The sequence below is a fragment of the Achroia grisella genome, unplaced genomic scaffold (genome assembly GCF_030625045.1).
Source record: "Achroia grisella isolate CSIRO2021 unplaced genomic scaffold, CSIRO_AGI_Agris_v1 utg204, whole genome shotgun sequence".
Lineage (NCBI taxonomy): Eukaryota > Metazoa > Arthropoda > Insecta > Lepidoptera > Pyralidae > Achroia > Achroia grisella.
Genome location: NW_026712703.1, coordinates 1,847,980 through 1,873,269, shown reverse-complemented (window position 1 = coordinate 1,873,269; position 25,290 = coordinate 1,847,980). Strand labels below are relative to the sequence as shown.

Here is a 25,290-nt window from a genome sequence, read left to right as displayed (position 1 = left end):
AACTTGATTAACATTATGCATACCTTTACAGATAATGTGGACTGGTAGTATTTTTAAATACTATTGAGAAATCTATATTATATAGTATTTAAATTTTCAGTTTTAGTGTGGTATTTCAAGAAGTAAAAAAAGTTCAAGTTATATGTAAATATTATTGTAAGAATTTTGCGCGAACGCGTTAAAGATGTAGTCATGTAGGGCGCAGCCCTGGCAATTTCTTCTCATCACTGGACACCACGTCCCATCCTGATGCCCTTTATTAGGAAATGAAAAAATTTCGTCCCGAAACCAAAATATTAGCAGGTATTTTGGTATTTTGTGGGAGCCATGACTCCTGAAGGAAAATTCCTGAAGGCCAAAATCAGACAAACCAAGCCAGTAGTTTTTGGGTTGACAATCTTAATTATAGTCATACTTAGTGACCTTTTATTAAAATTTGTAGTGGTGTAAATTTTTGACGATATATGAATTGGAAAGATCTTTATAACGGAGTTGTAGTTTAGGGAAAGTTGCCGTCAATGATAGCTATGCATTGTAAAACATTGACAAAATTGGTCATTAGAGGGGGTAAAGAAAGATGGTTTTAGTTAGGATCTTTGTTAGCTTTCATTTATCTGATTTTTACCTGTGGCAACAATTTTGTCTTCTCTATGGTGAACATGATCTGTGGTTGTTTAATTTCAAACAAATATAGCATGTCCTATCATATATTTAAATTGTGGCAAGTCTTTTTACGAAATATTGTTTTAAAACAAATATTTTAACAATATTCTTTGCATTTTCTCTTGTAATTGTCATATTATATCAAATACAACTGACAAAATCTTATAATTAACAATCTTAGAATTGCGATTTGCAGCAGTGATGGTTCAATCTCAATACGCTTTGTCCTGGAATTCGTACAAAACTAGCATTTGCAATGGATTTAGCTCCTTGCAACAGGTATTTTCAGTGTTTTGTGTGTAAAATTGATACCAAGTAATTACATTTAATTAAAATCACAGAGTAAAGAATTCATACTTTTTGTTATGTTTAGTTTAGTCTGTTTACATATACAGTGGACCCCCGGTTATCCGACAAACGTTTTGCAGGGCAGTGTCGGACCATCGAATTAAGGGTCTCGTATAGTCCGGAATTTTTTACAAAAGAGTATCTTGTAATCCGGCAGATTACAGATCCTGTGATAAGATTCTATGTTATATATGTATGTATGTATATACATTCTGAAGTATATTGTCAAAAAAATATTCAATAATAAATAATAGACCATGTCGGATTACAAGGAGGGCTGGATTACCGCGTGTCCACTGTATTAAGTATTGTTTTCAGAATGCTGAGTTTGTTGATATGACTATTGCTGCAGATGGGCACTTTGTAAAAGTGCACCAAGTATTAATGGCTTTAGCTAGCCCTTACTTAAAGGAACTTATTTCATCTGCTCCAGGACAACACCCCATACTATTTCTTAATGTGAGTTACAATAATAAATTATATATTAATCCTCGGTTAAAGGATACCTTTTGATAGAAACTTTTACATTATTTGTAGATATAGCTGTTAAATCATCAAGGAAATCTATCAAGCTTATTAAAGTAATTAAAAATTTAAGTAATTTTCATTGAAAATATATTTACTGCTCGTTTCCGCAGAAACATATGTATTTATTTAATAACTAAATATCTCATACTTAGGCAATATAATTAAACTATGGTTTATTCTCAATTGTAAAACATATAGTTTCTGTATGAATTGTTTCTATTGTCTTAATTCATAAATGCCTAAAGTCTAGATAAGAGGTGTAGCTCTGTACAAGACAGGTATTTTACAGACAAAACAAATATTTTATTTAATGTTCTGTATTCCATATAAAAACCCAATAGCCATTCTTTAAATAGTAAGATATGTTGAAATATTTATAATTTGTTAGATCTTTTACCGAATAACCGATTTCAGAGAAGATATCCTCTATATTTATGCAGAAGAGATCCCACTTAGTATAAATACATCAATAAATATGAAATATATTTTGTCTTACAGAATGTGTCCCACAAAACACTGTGTCTGTTACTTGAATACATTTATACAGGCGAAGTACTTGTACCATCTGATGGGCTTTCTTCTTTTGGAGAAGCTGCGAAAGCCCTTCACATAAAAGGTCTTGAAAATATTGTAAGTACTAAGCAGTGACACACTTGTAATTAATTTTAAAATATTCTACCTACATGCATATTTAAAATTAAACTTGTTTTATGGTTAATAAGTTGTTAATGATTCCTAATGTAAGATTAATTGTTTAAACTTTTTTTTTAAAATGTGAATTCACAATCGTACATTTATCTTTGGAAGAAAATATAACCTGTAACACATTTGTCACTATTTTATTACTACTTATCAAAGAAATTTTACTACTATATCTAGTAAATTGTGATTATGTATAAAGTTATACTAAATAAAGTACATTTTATTTGTTTTGCAGATCAACACAAATACTAAAATGTCAACAAATGTATCGCAACCTGAAGAGGATTTGTGCCATGTTAGTGGGATTAAAAGGCTCGCTGTTACTACAAGTGATGGAACAGAACAGGTAACTAACCACATCAATTATAGTGTTGGTTGTAAGCAATTTAAAAACTACATTTAGTAAGCAAATTAAATAAGTAAGTTTAGTAGATCAATGATAGTAACTTCATGTTTAGTCAAGTTAAATAGTGTTATTTTATTTCTTTACTCAGGATAAATATGTATTTAGTCAGTATAATGTTGTTTATAGGTTAGTTTGCCAGCAGCTGCTCGAAAAATTTACGTCAAACAAAACGTGGGACCTTATATGTAAGTAGAGCACATAAACTTATTTTTTATTGTAATTACAATATAGTATCACTCGAACAGAGGTCCCATTTTTCATTGCATATTCTAGACGACTAGTGTGAGAAATTTTCTCCCTTTTTTACATATACCCTAAAAATTAGTGCTGTATGTTTTCAGAACAAAACCTGAAGTACAGTCAACATATAAAGACACCTCGCAAGATTACACTGATATGGAAGACAGTGCTGTGCAGGACTCTGATGACGATGATAATCTACAGACAGCTGCTAAAAAATTGGCTACAGACAAATGTAAGTACCTATATTAAATAATACATCACACTAGCCATGAAGTCCTTACGATATTGTGACTGTTCATTCTTTCATATAGTTTACTATTGTCTTATTGGCATATAACATGTATAAGTTTAGATTATTATTACAGACAATACATGTTAATCATAAGTTTCTCAAACATAGTTTATTTCTTGCTATGGTTTTTAAACCCACTATTTATTTTTTGTATAAAAGAATATAGAAGTGGCGCTAAAAAATTATATTGTTCTTGAAGAAGTAAATAACAATTAATTACTATGTGTGATTATGCCAACAGTGTCGTCGAATCTACAATTTACGGTGTCAATACGCGGCTCTCTCCAGGTGATACTTAACCGATACATCTACAATCTGCACTCGGTCACTCATCGCTCCGGCGTCCGTCGCTGGAGATGTGTCGATTACCGTAACAACAAGTGCATGGCTTTTGTTGTCACTAAAGATAACATCGTTCTAAACAGGTGAGCTTAACATTCAATTTAAGAAAACTGTAAACTATAATCAAGATCTATACAAAATCGGATGAGATGTGACATTTTATATCACAGTATTTATTTAATATTTATTTTATTTGAAGTATTTAGTTTGACTTATTTTTTTGTGAATTATCCATATCCCATTATATATTGGTACTTTCATAGTAATAGATAATATTACATATTAATGAGCTACTATCTACATATGATTACTTTTCTTTATACATTATTTCTTTTGTAATTTTAACCCAATTGTACCAACCCCCCTTGGGTTATGATTTGGATATTTTTTACGAAAATTATCTTTAGCTCTGGCGAAATTGAAATCGGCCGCTAGTCTATAATAACTAGTTTCAACACTATATATATTTTATAACACGATGATGACAATCAAGCATACGGCCCATCTGATGATGTTAACCGGTTACCGTAGCCTATGGACGTCTACAACACTAGGGGTGCTACGTGCACATATAATATTAATGATATATGAAAATATTTGAAAATTAAGATTACAGTGTCTTTGGCCTCTTAACTAAAATCACATTCTTTCTATTTCATGACCCAGTGTAATAACATAATTATCATTCGACAGGGCTAATCTTCACAACCATTCGTTCCATGACAAGAAAATAATTGCTAAACTTGAAAAGAAGTCTGTATATTCTGCATTAGACGACGTTAAAGGCTACAAAGAGAAGACAATGAGCAGCGACAGTTCTCTCGAACACGATGTCAGTATGTCTCTAGATTGAACGAGACCCTTAATGAATCAGATTAGATAATTATAAATTGTAATGATAAGCATCTATTAAAGTTATATTATGTCCTTTTTTATTTGTAATTCTTTAAAAATAACAGTAGTAGACTGAGGAGCAAGTTGGATTGGTCTACAGTACACCTACTTAAGTTTAAGGGTGTTTAGTTAGCGTATACTGACAAGGTAAAAAACTTAAGGCTTCTATTAAACGGCAACAATGTCATGGACATCTTATGTCAATGAAATGAAATGGTTTATTTCTTAGACGTTACCGAGAGGAGAGGAATCTCTTCAATACATCTTTAGCTATTACAAAATATAGCCGTCAAATTTATTTTCAGTTTGCGTCTCTGAATTTAACGCTCATTTAAAGTGGCTCCAAAGTAATATGGACATCCTGAAAGAATCCTAATGCTCCTGCTTACCTTCATTCCCGCTTTCAATTACCTCCTCCTGCTAGATGCCTTTGTCAAAACCACTCGAGTATGTATTTAATTTTCACACTGTCTCAATGTTTGGAAATTCCTTTTCATTTCGTGCTGTTAAATTGTGGAAGGATCTTTGCTGATACACAAATTCATGAATGTGTTCCTTTAAAAAAAAGGTTAAAGTCGAACTACCGTTATATGTGTAGTTTCGTCATTTGTAAATTATTTTTATTTTGTGTAATCTATATAGATATTTGTAATAATGAGTAACAATAATATCCCTTGACAATTAACACAGCGCCATCTAGTTCCAAGCTAAGCAGAGTTTGTGTTATAGGTACAGATAACTGACAGATATACTTAGATACATTTCTTGTTTATAAATACATACAGTATATAGAAAACACTGAGACCAATACAAACAATCATACTCATGAACACAAATCTCAGTACCGTACGAGGAATTGAACCCACGACCAACCGAAGTAAATCAGCTAAATTGCTAGACCACCGAGGTCGTCAGTTGTGTTAAATATAATGTTTATGTATACATAAACATATATAGGCCTTTATTTATGTTTATGTATGTTTTATTGTTATGTATCTAATTATAATAATGATATTATTTAGATAGGTATAATTATTTTTTAATTTGGACATTCTACTGTTAGTTGCTTTGTTGTTACCCATTCACTACTTGCTATACCTTACTGTACTGGTTTAATTGGTAGAGAACTCTTTTAGAGATAAGTCCACCTTTGCTCACATTGTCTATAAATAAGATTATTACTGTATTTCAAAGTGCAATAAAGTATATATATAATATGCACTATTTCATTGTTGTTTTTTAAAAGCGTGATGTGTGAGAGTAACTTTAATCTGGATATTTCCGTATTGTGCACAAAATGCCAATTTTATTAAAGAAACAGTATATTCAAAAATAAAGTTGCAATGGTATGTATACTAAATAAATATCTAGCCATATATTATGCATAATACAATTAGTAACATACAAGTGGGGATCGAACTCACGATCTCCATAAATTGAACAGTGCCCTAAATCTTTGCGCTAGCGTGTTTTTAACTGAAATGGCAGAGACTAGCGCACCTAATTACTAATGGTGAGCAACGCTTATATAAAAGGAAGGTGTTCAAGATGATTTTCTAAGGAGAAATTGAAATTATTCCAGTTATTTATGTAACAACCCATTTTGAGTTATAATGTAAAAAAAAGATAAATGTTAATAATCATTATAATATTTACATTAATACATCTTGGACATTTGGGTGTGCAAGATGATCGCTATGGTTTTCACACGAAGATCTCCGATTGTCACAAATTGTCAAATTTACACAGCGTCATCTGATCTGTTTTGTAGGGTAGGTTAGTACTAGACAACTGATATAATTACATAGATGCATTTTTTTTATAAATATATCCATATTTTAAAAACTGTGAAACCTTTAAAAACAATCATACTCATGGATATAAATATATAAATAAATGTTTGTACCGTGCGAGTAATCGAACTCGCGACCTTTGGAAGGAACGCTATGTGCATAACCACTAGAACCACCGAGCTTATTAAATTATGCCTATATCCTATATTCTATATCATTCATTTTGCTATAATTAAATTCAGTTATGCACAATTAAAATGCAAAGGCTTAGATTGTAGGTCATAGTAGAGGTATATACATATAATCTATGTATCTGTTTTAAAATGACTGTATTACCCACATAACATGCAGTAATATTTACTCAGTCGAAAAGTTATCTATTTCATTCATTCAAATATGTGTTCAGTACATAACAACGCATGTAGATCATATTTTTTTGCAGTCGATAGGTTTTACATTTGTGTTGCTCTCGATGCAAAATACTGGACTAGTAGTGCTTGGTTGGACTGGAAAGTTGCTTTGTAACAGAATGTATCTGTCTATATATAGCTACGTGTATTGAGTAATTAACAACGTTATTTATATTCAGCAGTTAAGTGCTCATAATTCGTGAAAACGTGAGCCACTGTACTGTGCCAGTCGTAAATACCTATATATGTAGTTATATATTTAGATATTAGATATACCTATCACGGTTTTATAATAGATTACATCATTCAGATGAATCTCATTTTAGAATTCATTTTACCATCTACCAACATGTGGACGGTACGGTACTTGTTTTTTGTTCTATACAGTTTATATGCAACTGTAGCAAATCCTTTGCCAAGAAAATACATGTCACAATGCTATCAAGAAATTTCGCCGATAAAAAGGTTTCAAGAGTATATACAAATTGACACGAGCCAAGAAGCTAACATACGTAAGTACATTTGACAACCTCCTTAAATAGACTAGTTTAATTACCTTTCTATTTATTTTATTTAATTATCTATGTCGGGTTTACCTAATAATAGCGGCTAGATAATGATGTATGTAGGTACTTAAATTAGATTCCGTGATCTTCATTACATGTGGTGTCATTACTTCTAGCAGTATATATTATTTAACAGTGTATCTTGATTCATATTTTTTTAGTACAAATATTATAATAGTGATCCATAATCAAGCACACTACCTACTTGACGGTAAGCAATCATAGCAGTTTAGGTATACTGTCGTTTTTGACATAAATCCGTGAAGTTGATTTTCAAACACAACTTTCAAAACAAAGGCTTCATAAATTTTAAAATGGTACGTAAATACTGTAGCTGAATTGAAATAATTTTCGCGATATTTAATCGAAAATGTAAAATTATATTTGAATTTAGTTATCACTATGATACACTTTTTTTTTCCTAGTAAGTACTGTTTTTCCTAGCCGGAATGTCTTAATAAATTGTCTGTAGACGCTATGTGGTCCAACATGTTTGCGCCTATCCTACATGTCCTTTAATATTTTGGTCTTGTATAAAGGAAACAGTCAACACTCCGCAACCTCCATTTTGTTTATATAAACCTATGTAACATAAAATTTGACGACCTCGGTGGTCTAGTGGTTTAGCACACCGCTTTACGTCCGATGGTCGCGGGTTCGATTCCTCGCACGGCACAAACATTTGTATTCATGAGTATGATTGTTTGTGTCGGTCTGGGTGTTTTCTATGTATAATATGTATGTATTTACGAAAAAAAAATATATCTATGTATTTGTATCAGTTGTCTAGTATCCATAACACAAGCTTTAGCTAGCTTAACTAGGTCTAGATGGCGCTGTGTGAATTGTCTCGAGATTATTATTATTATTATAAAATAAAATAAACGTAATAATTGGGCAGGAGGTAATAGGTAGGTAGGTACATACATTTCACCTATAACCAACTAATATCCAAGCTCTATCAAACTACTCACTTCCAGATATTACTAGGATCAAATGAGTAAAATAATGATTCTTTATGACATATTTTCATAAATAATGCTACAGTGGTGGGGGAAGGGGATTGTTAGTAATGTGTATTAATAACCCCCTGCTAGCAATGCACCACGTTAGCTTGACCTCCTCGCGGTTCCCCCTGGAAACCATCATGTTAAGTTTCTGGTGAATTTGGCACGATGGGCTAATTGACCTGACATCATGCTCATCTTATCATCCTCCACTGGTGGCCCGCCAACGTAAACCGTTAGGCTACATGTTCTTGATCGAATTTATTTTTAGATTTTGCTGTAGAATTTTGGCGGCGCCAAGCAAATGAACTTGGCTTACCTTTTACTGTATACCGACCGGCCGCAAAACCGATATGCGTTATCACTTGGGAGGGCACCGACACGACCTTACCCAGTATCATGCTGAATTCGCACATGGATGTCGTTACTGTATATGAAGTAAGTTAAAGATTTCATAGAATCGATTACTATTAGCAGCTGCGGTTTTGAATTAATGAAAGTATCTAGCTAGGGTTCATGATTTCTCGAGCTTTACAATTTCTCGGGTCTCGAGAATTCTTGAGGTTAATTTCTCGGGTCTTCTCGGGTTGTCGAGAAATTTACATTTACGTACGTTTTCTCATATTATTTGGTTCCAATAACGTCAAAAATTCAGTGGTTTTCCTCTCAAATAAAAGTATCAAATTAATTATAAAACATTTATTGAGTATATTTAAAAGCATTATACATATTATGAATAAGCTAAATATTTAAAATAAAAGACAGAAATATATTATTAGGTCCTTACATATGAAATTAACATTTTGTCATACTGGCCACTTTGATCTAAAATACCTTTAGGAATTCCAATTTCAAATTTATACGGCTATTCACTCATGCATTTGTTTTTCGAAAACCGTAACCCATTTGGCTTTACCATTTTTGGTTTTTTATTTGGGTCACTCACTTTACAAAATGAAAAACTTAAAATATCACGTCATTTAGGAGTACAAGTACGAGGTCCGCCGTGGCACCAGTGCTGCAGAAACGGCTGGAAGGATTAATGATGTGTCGCAAAAGAAAACACAATGCATTTTTGGTTCCAACGTTTTTGTTCTGGAAATTTCGAAAACCAATCCCCATGGGCGGCCCTTGTCCAAGGTTGGTAATGAAGAACTGAAGACTATTGTGGAAGCGGATCCATTGCAAACCACGTCCAGGTTAGTTGCAGGTTGCGGTGTTAGTTACTAAACTATTTTTAATCCACTTGTAGCAAATTGGTAAGGTGAAAAAGCATGAAAGTAAATCGACAAACGCGCGTAGACTGCTGCGTTACATTAGTCAGCCGGCATAATAATAAAGGGATTTTAAATCGAATTATTACCTGTGATGAAAAATGGATCTTGTATGATAATTGGAAACGCTTATCGTAATGGCTGAACCCTGGTAAACCAACCAAATCCTGCCCCAAGCGAAAATTAAGTCAAAAAAAGTTACTTGCGAGCGTTTGGTGGACTAGTTCCGGTGTTGTTCACCTCAGCTTTCTTAAATCTGGCCAGACGATTACGGCAGATATTTATTGTCAGCAATTGAGAAACCACGATGGAAAAGCTAGCTGCTAAACAACCAAGGCTGGTCAATCGCCGTAGGCCACTGCTGCTTCAGGACAACGCTAGACCACACACAGTTACCAAATTAGAAGAGATTGAATTGTAATGTCTAATATAACCACCAGATCGACTCCAACAGATTACCATTTTTTTCGAAATTTGGATAACTGATTGGGAAAATATTCAAATCCGATGGGGCAGACCAAAGTGCCTTCAAAGATTTTATTGATTCCCGTCCAAATGGTTTTTTAAGGGCAGTGGTTAATAAAGGGATCAATGAAATACCTATGAGATGGCAAAAGTGCATAAATAGCAATGGTATATACTTGGATTAAATAAATATTATATAATATTTTGAAAAAAATTACTTCAGTTTATTCCCTTACAAGACGCCAATTTCATATGTTAGGACTTAATATTATTCAGATTTATATTTATAATAGCACCATTTTTGGCTGGTTATTTAGAAAAAAATCTACTTAAAACTTGTAAACAAAAATAATTTCTTTAAAATACATGAAAAAAAACCTTAATATTAAAAAACCTTAACTTGTTGCGCCGCCACGCAACAAAATAAACGGCAATTTAATTTATATATAGGTACATGATATCTCGAGTTCTCGACTTTTCTCGAGCTTGATTTCCCGGGAACAACCCGGGAATTCTCGAGTCGAGAATTCCCGGGACTGAATGACTGAATGAACCCTACTAGGTACCTATCAACTTATATTATAATACCAATTAGTTACATAATAATGATGTTTTTTATTACCCGTAAAGTAACGAATTACCTACTACATAAAATATATGGACGCTTGATGTCGGGAGATTTTGTAAGGAGCGTGCATTCTGTATTTTTTTATACTGTAGGTATATATATAAAAATAATAATATATTAATTATCTGTAGACAGATTGGTCCTATCCTCCATTTTCCGGCCACATAGATGAGAATGGTGACTTATATGGTCGTGGCACACAAGATACTAAAGATGTCGCCATACAATATTTGGAGGCCATCAGAAAACTTAAAAACGACAATATAACTTTAGAGCGGACTATACATCTTACATTAATGCCAGGTCTGTAATAAATTATTAAGTTTTTCGGAAAGTATTTTCGTTTTTTCAGATCAGAAAATAAAATTAAATCGAAATTTTATTTTATTTTTTCGGACCCAACTTCACACTTAAGGCGCATAATCATTTTATGTTTTAAGAGCTGATACAGCAAGGCTTGCGTATGAAAAGGTTTAATTGGCGAGTTGATTCAATTTAGTGGGCGAGCCTAACAAGGTGATCTCTCTCAAATTAATTTTTGGTTTCAGTCAGAAATATAAATAGCCTTCAAAACTTTTATTTGTGTTATTCAGACTTGAACTCATTGCCGTGTTAGTAAACAACTATGCAGGTAGTTAGGACGATAGAAGTGATAATACGTAGATAATATATCAATGACAGATGTTTGAAGTGTTTATCAGTCTTTTGTTTTTGTAGATTATTATTTGTACAACAGTGACAGAAAGCAATTACATAAGCTACTATATCTTCACGTGCATCCCTTACCAACCTACTTTTACCTATTAGTTATAGGAATAATAATTCAGTAGGTACCTAATCTGCAAATTTGCTACAAACTTTGTCAAGGTTACAGATGTACTACTAATGCTGTTGGTCGCAGCTGGCCATTACTTAGATATAGCTTCACTGGATGAAATAAGTAAAATCGTGTAATTCCAGGAAAATATATTATAGACCAACTAATATAGAGAGATAAAGGTAATAATAATATTATTATTACTTTCATATATTGGTATATGAGTTGTATTTTTTTCTTTATAGACGAAGAAACAGGAGGCTTCGATGGAATGATACCTTTTGTAGAGACTGCAGAGTTTAAAGCACTTAACATAGGCTTTGCACTGGATGAAGGACTGGCGTCAAATGATGATTCGTTATTGGCCACGTATCAAGATAAGAGGCCATGGAGTGAGTGATATTAAAGCTTCACACTTTGGATGTGGCGCTAACTCTATTTTCACAGCCACACACATTTTTTTGTAAATGAAATGGCAAACTAGCTGACTGATCCCCTGATGGTAAACGGTAACCATCATCTGTCATATGAACCGTATGCAGTATAAACAGGACAACAGACATCATGTAATCTTGTAATAACACCTGTACCTAATACAATTCATGCATGGCCGTTCCAGAGAACTAAGGTGTCATGCTTCTTGTCATGTAATTTTACTGATCAATCTAATAACACTAATCGCATTCTACAACCTAATCACAGCTTACAAACCAAGATCGCAAGCGACTTTCTTTTACAATTTATCTCTGTATAAATTACAGGGTTCAGTTTACATATAATGTACATAACAATGTAATATGTATAACCATCGTGATAAATTCCTGGCTAATTTGTCACGATGGGCTAACTGGCCTGATCTCATATCAGGCCAGTTAGCCCATCGTGTCAAATTAGCTCTCATCTCTCATCATTAAATCTCATCGCTCATCTTATCATACTCCACTGGTGCCCCGCCAGAGTAAACTGTCAAAGCAGGCAAGTGAACTACTTTAAAAATGACTGCATAGGGGTTGTAGAAATTTTTAGACCACTCAACCATAATCTGCTACGGCGCCTCACTTCTCGATCAATTATAATAAGGGCTAGAAAAAATATTACTACTAAATTTTATTTTTTAATAGTGAATAGAGAAGTTTCTATCTTTTAATGGCTAATAAATTGATGTGCTACTTGTTTTCAGCAATGGAATTTAAGTTACACGGTGTGAGCGCCCATGGGTCAGTATTATCGAATGGGAGTGCTATGGAAAAGGTATTCACAAAATTTTAAATTATGACAGTAAATAACTAAAAAAATATAAATTATTATTACACTTGCACTTACACAATTATAGCATAACATTAGAATAAGTACATCCTAAAAAATGTAAAGATGCTCTACAAATATATATAAAAACCCTAAAGTTTGTGATCATAGGTGGATGGATATTTATTATCTTTTCGCTCAAGAACTACTGGATGTATTCGAATGTCAGATTTACACCATGGATATTTATATTTATATACTAAGGAATTAATAAAATCCAGTACCTTGTCTTTTACTTGGGAGAGCGTTAGACGCAGTGACGAAGTTAGTTGGTGTCTTTATAGTAAGCTTATCATTGGGCTCCATAAATATGGTCAAGCGCAATGATGGCTGGCTCATCCGTCATACTCGTGAACGAGTGCTTCTTGTAGGGACTGGTCTGCTCTTATCACTACGACTGATTTAATCTTAATGTATATTTATATTTGACCCTAATAAATTAGCGCTGGTTGGTAGTTTGTATTCACACGTTTCGACTTGTAAATGTAAATTTACAAGGATTATTTAAAAGAGCAACACACAAGTTTCTTGTTCGTTCTTCTTGTGATGAGACAGCTTTCCGAACAAGCGGTAGATAAAAAAAAATGTTATGACTATTCAAAATTGCTTAAATTTAGTTTATTTGATTAAATGATTTTCTATTCTATTCTTAACGTAGGTACTACATTCATATACTTTACATTGAAGGTAGTCATATATTACTGATATTTTATCATACATTGTACCTACATATTGTAGATGTGTTTGTGTTCATTAGAAAAAATCTGTTATATATTCCGCGGAAATTTATAGGTATGTATTATGGGAAATATCTTAACTAATTATCATTTTACAGCTGCAGAAGTTGATCGATATTATTATGGAATTCAGAACAGAACAAGAGAAAATAATGGCTAGTAGAGATGCGTTGGATTATGGAGAATACAGTACGATAAATATTAATATTATACAGGTAGGTATATATTAGATAATAGAATTGTATGTTTTGAAGTATTTATTTACTATTGTAAATTTAACATAAACAGAAATAGTCTCTTGTACTATAATGACTATTATTATGTAAGCCCATTTCTCGCCAAATATTATCATATTTCAACGTGACACGTATGAACTTAGTTCTTAAATTAATATTAATATGGTATGGTTTATTAATAATATTTTCTGTCACCAGAGAGTTAAATATATGAATTGAAACAATGTTTTTAGTATTATTATAATTTATTACTTATTAGCTTTAGACTTTTTGCATGCCACAATTTGGTCCAAGTCAAAGTGGGCACGTTTTCTACCTCTCGTATTTGTTCGTACTATCCTCTACGAAAAACGGTCATCCTGTGGGTCCGCGGTACTCGGCGTCTCGGCGGTAGAGCACGGTAGTGCCTAAACTATAGACACCGTACGTATCGACATTTAATAGATATAGATAGATAATAGACTCATTATTTGTCGGGGATGTAAACCATTGACCATATTCCCTGATCCAACGTTAACTAAAATGAGTTGTTACAATATTACAGGCTGGATTGGCTCGCAATATAATACCCACTAACATAAAAGCAGTCGTCGATTTGAGATTGGCAGCATCAGTAGATGCTGAAGCTATGTTAGCTTTGGTATGTGGAATATCTATTATATATATATATTTTTTTTATCTTTGTCATACTTTATTCTTTACACTTATTTATTGCAGTATCAGAAATACACAAAAAGCACATGCATACAGAATGTGGTAAAGATACAATTATTTTGTGACGCCCTGAAAGAACATGGCAGTATAAGCACAGAGCCTCATAATATTATAATATTGTATGTTAAAACTTAAAAATGTTATATTATTTATGATGAATTTTTGATTGCCGTTTAAAATTAATGAAACGGCTAACGGTTTCATATACAATAATTAAAAAACGTACACCATAAAACGTGCCGTATTACCTGTATAAAAAAACGAAATCGTAACTGAAAAAAGTCTGTATGTTGACTTTGCACATAAAAACTACTGAAGGAATTAGGATTATTTTTTACAGAATATGTTATGTTTATACATTTGTATATATATGGTCAACATATACCTATGTATATACAAATGTATAAAGAAAGGCATAAATAAGCATTTTTTCTTATTGTTTGTTACGTTGTTCTTATTGTTTCTTAATGTATACGAATTTTTATAAATTTTATAATACCAAAATAGATGGCGTTGTATAAATACTTTTCTAATATATGATCTTAAATCTTATATATAAACTAAATAATCTTACTAACATATGTTATATTTAAACTATGCAATATAATGTTATCTGTGTTTAAACTGTTGACTACATATAGCACAAAACCGGCTTAGTTTAGGACTGGATGAACTATAATTAGGTATGCAGTTATAATCAGCCAATTTGAAGAAGTATATGCCTCATATCGCCTCAATATGTATCGAGCACGTGTTGTATGTAGTTAATCGTCTTACTGTTTAATCTAAGTAAAGTAAAGTAAGTAAGTAATATTACTTGATAGTAATTTCTATGTAAAATCCACAGACAAAGGAATGGACTGAGCACGCTGGTAATGGTACCGAACTGTCGTTTATCCGATATTTCACGGAGTCTGCAGCGACATCTATTGGTGATGATAATAAGTACTGGCTTGCTATGCGGGAAGCTGTCAACAATTTGTAATTTTTTTTTTAAAAGTGTATTTTAGGTTAACAAGTGAAGAACACAAAATAATAATAATTAGAATGTTTGTCTATACATCTGTACGTGTGTGCGCGCTAATATCAGAAACGGCTTAACCGATTTGGGTGTGGTTAACTCCACTTAAAAATTATGAACTATTATTACTCCGAATACCACTGCACGGGAACGAAGTCACGGGGTCAGCTAATGATATATACATATATATATGCATATAACATTAGGACTTTCGTGCAACGGGTTTTATTATGGACTATAGACATTGTGGTGAGCACAGCCGACACATTCTGCGGGTATATTTGGAACCTACGTGACAAGTCTAGATCTACGCCGTCTCTCAGATTAGTCTATAGTGGTTTGTTCTCAGTTTCCCTCCTTAAATTGATTTACAAAATTTTTAATGTCGCTTAAATTAAAAATCTATTATCTACTTATGGCCTTTCGGTCTAAGCCCGGGCTGTTGTTATATTTTAAGAATAATATATTTTATTTTTATTACAGGGGTATTGAAATTACGCCAGTAGTATGCCCAGCAACTTCAGATATGCTCATTTTGCGGAATAAAGGCATACCAGCCATTGGGTTTGCTCCTAAATCTCATACAATTTCACGTATACATGCAGCTGATGAGTATTTGAATGTAGCCACCTTCCTCAGAGGTATCGACGTGTATGTGGCTATTTTGCAGAAGTTAGGAAACTTGCAGTAGTGTTTAAATGTAAATAAAAGTACGTATCTAAATCTAGCTATATGCTATATTTAGATACGTACTTTTGTTTACTTTAGAGCTCCTACACTCTCTGTATGTGTATAATACTTTTATTTAATAAAAGATTTTATTTCTTCCATTTTCAATATGATACTTTTAATTTTTGATTTCATAAGAATGTCTTATTCTTTATATAATAAACTTACATATTTTCTTTACATTTTTTATTGTACTTCGAAAATCCCTATCATATTCCATTGAATCAGATTTTATTTCGTCAAGGTTCAGTACTGTGGCGACTTGAATTTCACTGGAATTTGTATTAAATATATTGGCACATCTTGACGCCGAATTTTAACATCACAGAGCAGAAAAATCTGTTCTGTGATCGACATCATGTCTCTCTGCTTAGTTCCTTATATATATACCTACACATACTAACCACTACCTACGTCTTTGTCTTCCTTTTTTTTAGATAAAAAGTTTTTCCTCATGTATCCAACTTTCACAATCAACACATTAGGTACCTTTTTTAAGATTGATTCAGCTCGTTTACTCCTGAAAAGGTAACAAACAGACAGACACACTTTACTTTCACATCTATATTATTAGAATGGATGGATTAATATAGATTAGTTGTCTCACAGTAGGTATATATCTACTGCACGGAAAAGTGCCAGTGACAATGTATTTTTTTACTTTATTCGTATCAATAAAAACTGATAGTATATCTAAATATATAGTTACATGTTATTTGTTCACTCTTGAACCACCGAGATAATACCTATATGTCTCACGTAACATATCAAAGATTGGAATGTTTTATGCACACAGATAATCGTACTATATCCCATATGAGTATTTTTTTTATTAAAATTGTTAAGTATTACTATAAAAACCTAAAAATCTTGGGTTAAGACCACAGCTAACATTTATATTACCTATTTATAACCTAAATTGAATGGTGACGTATTTTTTTACTTGATGATTATAGTGAAATTATATTTTTTTATAAGGTAAGTTTCATTATTTATCTTACTAATAGATATTATAAACGTGGAAGTTTGTAAGTGTGAACAGATGGGTGGATGTTTGTTACTCTTTCGCGCAAAAACTACCGAATGAATTTTAATAATATGGATAATATGTAGGTTACATTGAACACTTAGCTATATATCTCACGTTAGTAAGACCGCGGGTACAGCTAGTATTTACATATACGTACGGTACGTAAATTACTTTTAGTAGATTAATCGAATTAGACAGTGTCGTAATTGGTCAATTATAAAAAAAAATGTCTTTAAGTGAGGGATACACTTTTATGCAGAGAAATTAGAGTTCATGCAGATATATATCTACCTACATCATTGATCGTATTATTAGGAGTACGACGGGTCTGGTGTAGTAAGCTACATAAACTGCGATGGTAGTTTATCAACAGAGTCGAGCAATAATTAATTTTGTCCGAATTGTTCAATTTGGATAACGTCTTGGCGTATAGATCGAGGTAGTAACGCCAAGTCGTACTACCTCGATCTATAGTAAAAGTTCGTGTGAGTTTCAAATCAGATCGCCTCGAAAAAAACTTAAATTTGTAATGGAAACACCGACAACAAACCACACAAATTACAGGTTCAGCGGTAGGCTCGCTTCATACCACGTTGAGTACAAATATCGGTACGGAGCGAATTTTTAAAACAGTACATTATATAGGTACCTAAATAAAAAACAACCACACCAATACAAACAATCACTCATGAATGTTTGCATTGTGTGCGAGGATCGAATCCACGACCCGAAAATAAAGCGGTACGCTAAACTACTTGGCATAATGGATTGTTAATATTGATAAAATCAAGATGTAAATAGGTATATTCATGTTATTTGTTACTAAAATAATATTTTTCAATTGCAAAAATCATAAAATGTCTATTTCCTTAAATCTATTGGAAATATTTTGACGGAATTCATTAATTTTATGAGTAAATATTTTTATGAGCTTTATATTTTGCCAAAAACTAGTTTCATCCCGAAATATAAAACACATTAAAAATATTTTTGAGAGCCATACGGAAGAAACGCCAAACCTGTGCCTAATAAGGATAATATAAAACAAAAAACGTATACTTTTGACTATGAAAAGCCTTTGTTTTTATGAATAAGAAGAATGTGAACAAAACATCTTTTGTCATGGTTATGAAATATAAAGTATTGTATGTTAAATAAACATTGAATAAATTATATTTTAATTTATGTAGATATTTCTAACTACTAGGTAATACAGTCTGCTCGCTGTATCATTATGCGAAGGACAGCTGACATAACAACATTTTTATTAAGAAGGATCTGCATTTAGTGAGATTTTTGTTATTATATAAGTCAATATAATTAATAATCAATTGTAATATTTTCACATAATCAAGGATCACAGTAAGCCTTCTTAAATAATTTTTACTTTAGACATACAGGTATGCATATAAGCATGGTACATGGCCATGTTTTTATGGATAATAAATAAATGGTACACTTGCCTGCTCTAACAATACGCCGGAGCCAGAGGAAGAAGAGATGTTAAGTATGAAGTTAGGTCAGTTAGCCCATCTTGGCAAATGGCAATTTACCACGATGTTTACTAGGGGAAACCGCGTAGAGGTCAACCTGACATAGCACGTTACTAACATTGGGGTTTAGTAGTCCACATTACTAACGAACACCTTCTCCGAATGGTAAATTCATGTTATAAACATAGGTATGCAAAGAGTATTCATGATCTTATCGCATTATGTCAGGTTGCTAGGCTTAGGAGTAGGTACGAATAATAATATATCTTAAATATAGGTATTAGATATATTATATATAAAGATAGAATGCTATAAACTTTTTAGATAACCTGTTAATGGTACAATAAACTTATTTCCGCTATATAAATACATATTAATTTGTTATAATATTGCACTTTGTAATAATTCCTTTGTTTGTTCATATGTATAACTTGTAAGATGCAGTGGATACTACTCAGTGTAATTTATTATGGATTGTACGGAGTAAATGCTCTTGATTACTCCAATTACCCAGCGATACAACGATTTCAAGAATATATTCAAATAAATACAACTACGGGTGCTAATCTGAGTAAGTTATAATATATTTTTAAGTACTATATACTGTTGTATTTTAGACGTTAACAATAATAAGCAAAACATAATGATCAAGCTCTTTGTAAATTTTTTAAGTAGTATTTAATACTTAAATTGATTTTTCAATATAAAGAACGAGAGATCTTATTAGTGGATACACGATTTTGCTTCTGAAAAGAAAGTAATGACAATGAAAATATTATTTCATTCATTCAAAGTCTTCCACTAAGCCGAGCTTGTAGAAAACAACTGATAAAAAATACTTAAATACATGTTTCGTAATTACTTGGAATACATATAGACCAATATAGACAAATATAATCAATCTTACTCAGGAATACAAATAAATATATAATATTGTGCGAGAATCGAATCGCGACCATTGGCTGTAAGATGGAACCGCTAGAGCAATGAAGTCGAAAGTTTTCCAAAGCTAGACAGAAATACTTAAGTACCTACTTATTTAAAAAACACAAATTATTGAACACTTATTTGAACCATTAAATGGTAAAAAAAATCGTATCTAATTATTTAAATTTATAAATACCCTTAATAAATATAATTATATAATATTATAATAGCCCCAGCTGTCGAATTTTGGACTCAGTTGGCTGAAGAACAAGGTGTACCCATAAACGTTTATGAATATGGAGAAGGTTATCCCATAGTTGTTTTAAAATGGGCTGGACAAGATTCTTCGCTGAATAGTATTCAACTTAATTCTCACATGGATGTTGTACCCGCAGATGAAAATGTAAGTATAGCGTATGTTCTTCATTACAGATTTTGTTAGAGGGTAAGCACGTGTTATACTTGTAGATATAACCAATACTTGGTAGGTCCCGAATTGAATCCGCAAAATAATCTCAGTTTTTTGTGCTCATCCGAGACTTATCATATGTTATTAATAGTTTTGTTCATAGTGATTGGTATTATTCTACGATTACAGTTTACCGGATTAGTTATAGGTAATATATAATAGTTATAAATGATAATATATTGTTTATCTTATTTGAATATAAGACTATAAATAATATAAATAGACAATAAATAATATAAAATTTATATATAGATATTTTTATCTAGCTATTTTTATATTCAACAGCGTTAATTATAGCCCAAATAATGAGCAAACTGTAACTAAACTGGGCTACTCGCCATTCGAAATAGTTTTTCCTTTTATTTATTTTTTCTATTCTTACAACTGTTTGTCACAATATATACGCATATTGTAAAGGGAAAGGTAGTTTATGTGTAGTAGTATTTTCAGATTTTCATTTGTCTATAGCAGGCTACTTTATAAGCAAGTCACATCGCTTTTATTATCCCCATATAAATCAGTAAACAAAATAAAATAATTACAGGAAGGATGGAGTTATCCGCCATTCGGCGGAGTTCTTGCAGAAGACGGAAACATCTACGGTCGCGGTACGCAGGACATGAAGTCGGTCTCCATTCAATATTACGAAGCATTAAGTGGAATAAAAGCTAACAATATTACTCTTTTGAGGGACGTATATATGACACTTATGCCTGGTAAGTTCGGCTTTGTGATATTTTTGTACATTGTCTAGACACTGAAGATCCCAATTAATATAGGTTTAGATATAGACTGTTACTGAAAATTTTGTCCACAAAGATAGTCCAAAAGCCTATCTAACGGATTTGTTAATGAAATAGACCTTTTTTTCAGTACCTTCCCTCATTTAATTGTAATAAGTCAATAATCACTAACAATAATATAATTATCATTACCATATAAATTGTGACTTATTTTTACGATATAAATATTTTTTGTCTTCATCATAATTTGCTTCTAAACGTAATAGGTATATGTTCTAATTTACTTGCTGTAATAATCTTTAATAGGCACTAGATCTAATAATAGTTCTTTAATAGGCATTCATTTCATCATTCATTCATCTTTATTAGAACTATCTAATAATAAAACTGTAACATAATTTTTGTTGTTTATAAATATTTACTAGACATGGTCTCTAGAAGTTAATAATTCGTTTGTTAGATGAGGAGGTGGGTGGCGAAGACGGCATGATACCATTTCTACAGAGCGACGAGTTCTCTGCAATGAACGTAGGCTTGGAATTAGACGAAGGAACGTCTTACCCGATACCTATCATACCACTCTTTTACCAAGATAAGGTTGTTTGGCGTAAGTATATCTATAATGCATACATATTCTAACAGACATTGACAAGGAATATAAGTACAAATCTACATGGGAATATCTGTAATGTCTCAATGCTCAGAAAACATCTCTTCCCATAGAAGCTGGTACTCCTATATAGGGTTAAAGTGGAGCAATAGCAACCACCATGACTATCTTGTAACATGTAATATAAGTAGTACCTACTACTAATAGTTTTTATCATTTATCTTAAATTGAATCATAAACATAGAAGTTAACAAATATTTCATTATCACAACGGCATATTTACACCGGGATACATGATCGAATAACAACGAGATCATTATTATTAAATTAATTTAAAAATTCAATAATAAATTTTCTCTAAATATATTTCGATAGATATAGAAATATCACGTTTGCAAAAATATAATACCTATTCGTTTACTTTTTAATTATAGAAATTAAAGTCGATTGTCACGGTGTAGCTGCACATGGTTCAACTTTTCCTGCAACCAACACGACTGCTACTGGAAAGGTTATTATCGTTAATATCTACGTGTAACTATATATACCCTCAGCAAATGTGGGCATATCACGTGCTGCCTTCACCGCTATGTTGTAAGTGTTGAGTGCCTGTGAATACCTCATCTAAGATTGCAAACGTGCAAATGGAACAGGCGTTCAGTGTATAGTTTGTATGATACCTAAAGGTATATTCTATTTTATTAAAAGCATAAATTATTTTAATCAAGGGGTAATTTTTTCTTATTTTAAATACTATGGTTGGATGGATTGGTTAAAATGGGGTATAGTGACTGCGTTGCTTAATACATCACGTCAAGTATCCTCTTCCTCACCCAAATCCAGGAAATTCGTCATCATTAGATGTATTAAAACCATATTGCCAGGTCATTTCACTCGAATATGCAATGGACGTAGGCAAGTTAAAGAAGGATAAGAAAGGTAGATAAAAATAAAATGGGTGAAGTATAAATTAATAGAAACTTCAAATATAGTTTACTGTCAAAAAATTGTATTTATATCTAGTATTTCGGTAACTGATATCGTAATTGGATATAATCTATATTTATTAACAGGTAAAACTGTAAATCAAAACTTCTAAGTAACGTATTATATAATACTATATAGTCAATTACAAGTAGATAATTTATATATTTGATTAGATTATAGTATGGTAAAATCAAACGCCAAGAAGCCGACTCCCTGATAAGATTTATTTTATGGGATATGAGTCATGGTTTTTTCTATTTTTAAATATTATATCTCAGAATAATTTCATCGCAAGCTAAGTAGAGCTTATGTTATGAGTATTAGACAACTGATCTAAATACATAGTTGCATTTTTTAAAATAAATATGCAGAGGACATCCAGACCGACGCAAACATACTCATGGATACAAATGTTTGTACCAAGGCGGTATGCTAAATCTCAAGACCATCGAGTAAGATCAGTTGTTGTTCTTGTTTCATTGTTTGGTTTTATAAGAATTTTAGAAAGGCTAAGATGGGGCATGGCACAAAAAAGGTTGGGAAACACTGCTCTAGCTGTTTGTTTGACATTCTAATTACATAAAAGAGACAACTCTCCTATTGGACCGCATTATTACTTTGCTTTTTCTTGTAATTCCTTATAAGTTATAACCACTAATTTCTCCAATTATGTTTTCAATATGTTGCAGTGTCGTAATGTAATCGATACTCTACTAAAGTTCAGGGACGAGCAGTATATCATTTCAACATCGGCATCAATATTTGACGCCGGCGTGTATACATCAGTGAACCTTAACAGACTGAACGTGAGTATAAATCAACAGATTATTTATTTACATAATGTAAATAATTTTACTAACATAACAAAAATAATTGACAATAACAAAAAAATAAAAACATAATTATTACAATAAGGAAGTTACTTATACTTTATATATTTATTTTTATTTTATTCTAGGGTGGTACTGCTAACAATATCATCCCTAGCCTTGTTAGCCTCACATTCGATATTCGACTGGGAACCCGAGTGAATGAAGATGCATTTCAAGCACAAGTAAATATCACATTATAATAATAATAACCGATTAATAGTTGTGGTTACTGGACTAAACTGAATTAAAAATAGTTTATTATTTAAATACATATATACAGTATATATAGTAGTAGTATAGTGTATATATATACGTAGTAAACAGCCATACCGTACGTACTAAAAAGCAAACTTATAAATAGAAATGTTTGCGCCGTGGAAAGAATCAAACCTGCTTACATCGGATATAAAGCAATGTGCTACACCCCTAGACCACCGATGCTTGTATTTGTTATTATAGCTATAGCTATTTTATATTATCGCTATTTAATATACCTACATATATTAAATCAGGTGTTCAATTAAGACTACAGTGTTGGGTGTTAGTTCAACGCCAGTAAAACTGTATAAATAATAGTTAACTCATAGAAATAGAACCATAGGCAGTGGAATAAATATTATGATATTTATAAAATAATTATGAATATAAATATATTTCACAGTTGGAGCAATGGATAGCGGAGGCTGGAGACAATATCATGCTAACCTATATATCAAAGAATCCACAGAGTCCTGCCACTCTGGTGTCCTCGTCCAATCCTTATTGGATAGCGATTGCTGAAGCGGCCCAAACATTGTTAGTACATATCTAAGTACTTAACCTACACATTTAATATGCTATTTTTTTTTAATTATACAAGCGTACTCAAATGCACACTCCCTTTGTTATTGATATCCTCTATAAAACTGTAGTACATAACTTTGCTGTATTGTCACCACGCCATCACATACAAGGATTTTATTGGTATTAATTGTTTGTTTGTCACGACGAGTTACATGTAGACATTTTTCTTTACTAACATTTTTGAAAATATTCTATCGCCTAATTTCATCAGAGTTAATTAAGTAGTCTCCTACATATATATTATTTTTTTTGTTTCGGAGCCTATTCAACACAAACAATCAATCTTTCCTCTTTATAATAGTTGTATAGATTAGTGAAACAGATTCTTCAGAAGTAAACTTTTTAGAAAGATTTCTGCGTGAACTTCGTCTAACGTTTTTTATGTATTGTAGATCACATAATGTCAGTGAAGTTCTTCCGTCCGTGATGCATATGGAAGACTGTTACTACTTGCTATCAGAAGGATCGTCAGCTTGATCGCGATTATAAGTGGAGCTCTTACATCCTACGTTCTTACATCAATCTTTTATTGTTGATACGACACGACTACATTTTACTTAAACTGCTTGATATAACTGCATCTAGATTTTCCCCTTTCCCCTCAAAAAATATATCTCCCCGTAAAGAAAGAAAATAAATGGCTATAATTTTGATTAAACCTACAGGAGGATACCAATAGTACCTATTGTACCACCGGGGTCAACAGACGCGCGACACGTACGACTGGCCGGCGTGCCCGCATTTGGCATCTCACCTATGGCGAACACACCTATGCTATTACACGCTGTCGACGAGTATATACCTGCGGAAACCTTCCTCAGGGGTATAGATATATATGAGCAAATCATCACGAACCTCGCAAACATACCTGGCAGTGAAACTTCCACGGACCCTAGTGTGTATATTGTTAAAACTGCTCTGTAATCTGATTTGACTGACCTGTATTAAATGTACCTCTACATATTGTTAATGTTTTATTTATTTATATAAACAACACGGACATTGGCTATACTCAGAAGGAAAATAACGGATTTTATAATATATTTTTCAAAAATAAAAACCTATAAAGTGACATATAGAAAGTTACACAGTATATTTTTTCGAAGTTCCGAGGAAATATTTATGTACATACAGAATATTGGAACTTCACTTTCAACGAAATGACATATAACTCCTTTAAGTTCCCTAGTGTCATA

General features: G+C 32.2%; 3 protein-coding genes across 3 annotated transcripts; all 3 read left to right on the top strand.

Annotated features, from left to right (window-relative positions):
- Positions 1–659: 659 nt before the first annotated feature.
- LOC131842026 (uncharacterized) lies at positions 660–14,050 on the top strand. The gene is made up of 15 exons (XM_059190458.1): positions 660–942; positions 1,330–1,470; positions 2,038–2,169; positions 2,477–2,587; positions 2,774–2,832; positions 2,989–3,122; positions 3,424–3,607; positions 4,218–4,364; positions 7,538–7,611; positions 8,466–8,632; positions 10,693–10,864; positions 11,624–11,770; positions 12,559–12,629; positions 13,519–13,635; positions 13,922–14,050. Exons 1-15 carry the CDS (start codon positions 865–867, stop codon positions 14,048–14,050), a joined length of 1,863 nt encoding a protein of 620 aa, XP_059046441.1. The 5' UTR covers positions 660–864.
- Positions 13,405–16,186, top strand: LOC131841930 (aminoacylase-1-like). The gene is made up of 4 exons (XM_059190328.1): positions 13,405–13,475; positions 14,201–14,296; positions 15,218–15,351; positions 15,875–16,186. Exons 2-4 carry the CDS (start codon positions 14,285–14,287, stop codon positions 16,080–16,082), a joined length of 354 nt encoding a protein of 117 aa, XP_059046311.1. The 5' UTR covers positions 13,405–13,475; positions 14,201–14,284; the 3' UTR covers positions 16,083–16,186.
- Positions 16,187–19,081: 2,895 nt separating this feature from the next.
- On the top strand, positions 19,082–25,018 carry LOC131842051 (aminoacylase-1-like). Its single transcript, XM_059190484.1, has 9 exons — positions 19,082–19,214; positions 19,801–19,973; positions 20,584–20,755; positions 21,243–21,389; positions 21,827–21,903; positions 23,069–23,185; positions 23,338–23,433; positions 23,913–24,046; positions 24,760–25,018. Exons 1-9 carry the CDS (start codon positions 19,082–19,084, stop codon positions 25,016–25,018), a joined length of 1,308 nt encoding a protein of 435 aa, XP_059046467.1.
- The last annotated feature ends 272 nt before the right edge of the window (positions 25,019–25,290 follow it).

Excerpts from the sequence above, each read along its gene's own strand:
- LOC131842026 (XM_059190458.1), top strand. The coding sequence starts at position 865 with ATGGTTCAATCTCAATACGCTTTGTCCTGGAATTCGTACAAAACTAGC. Across the intron at positions 4,365-7,537 it reads CTCGAACACGATGTCAGTAT|TTCGCGATATTTAATCGAAA; the intron begins GTCTCTAGATTG and ends ATTGAAATAATT. Across the intron at positions 13,636-13,921 it reads TAAATATTAATATTATACAG|ACTTTTTGCATGCCACAATT; the intron begins GTAGGTATATAT and ends TATTAGCTTTAG.
- LOC131841930 (XM_059190328.1), top strand. Across the intron at positions 15,352-15,874 it reads CGGGAAGCTGTCAACAATTT|GGGTATTGAAATTACGCCAG; the intron begins GTAATTTTTTTT and ends TTTTTATTACAG.
- LOC131842051 (XM_059190484.1), top strand. The coding sequence starts at position 19,082 with ATGCAGTGGATACTACTCAGTGTAATTTATTATGGATTGTACGGAGTA. Across the intron at positions 23,434-23,912 it reads AAGATGCATTTCAAGCACAA|TTGGAGCAATGGATAGCGGA; the intron begins GTAAATATCACA and ends TATATTTCACAG. Across the intron at positions 24,047-24,759 it reads GCTGAAGCGGCCCAAACATT|GAGGATACCAATAGTACCTA; the intron begins GTTAGTACATAT and ends TTAAACCTACAG.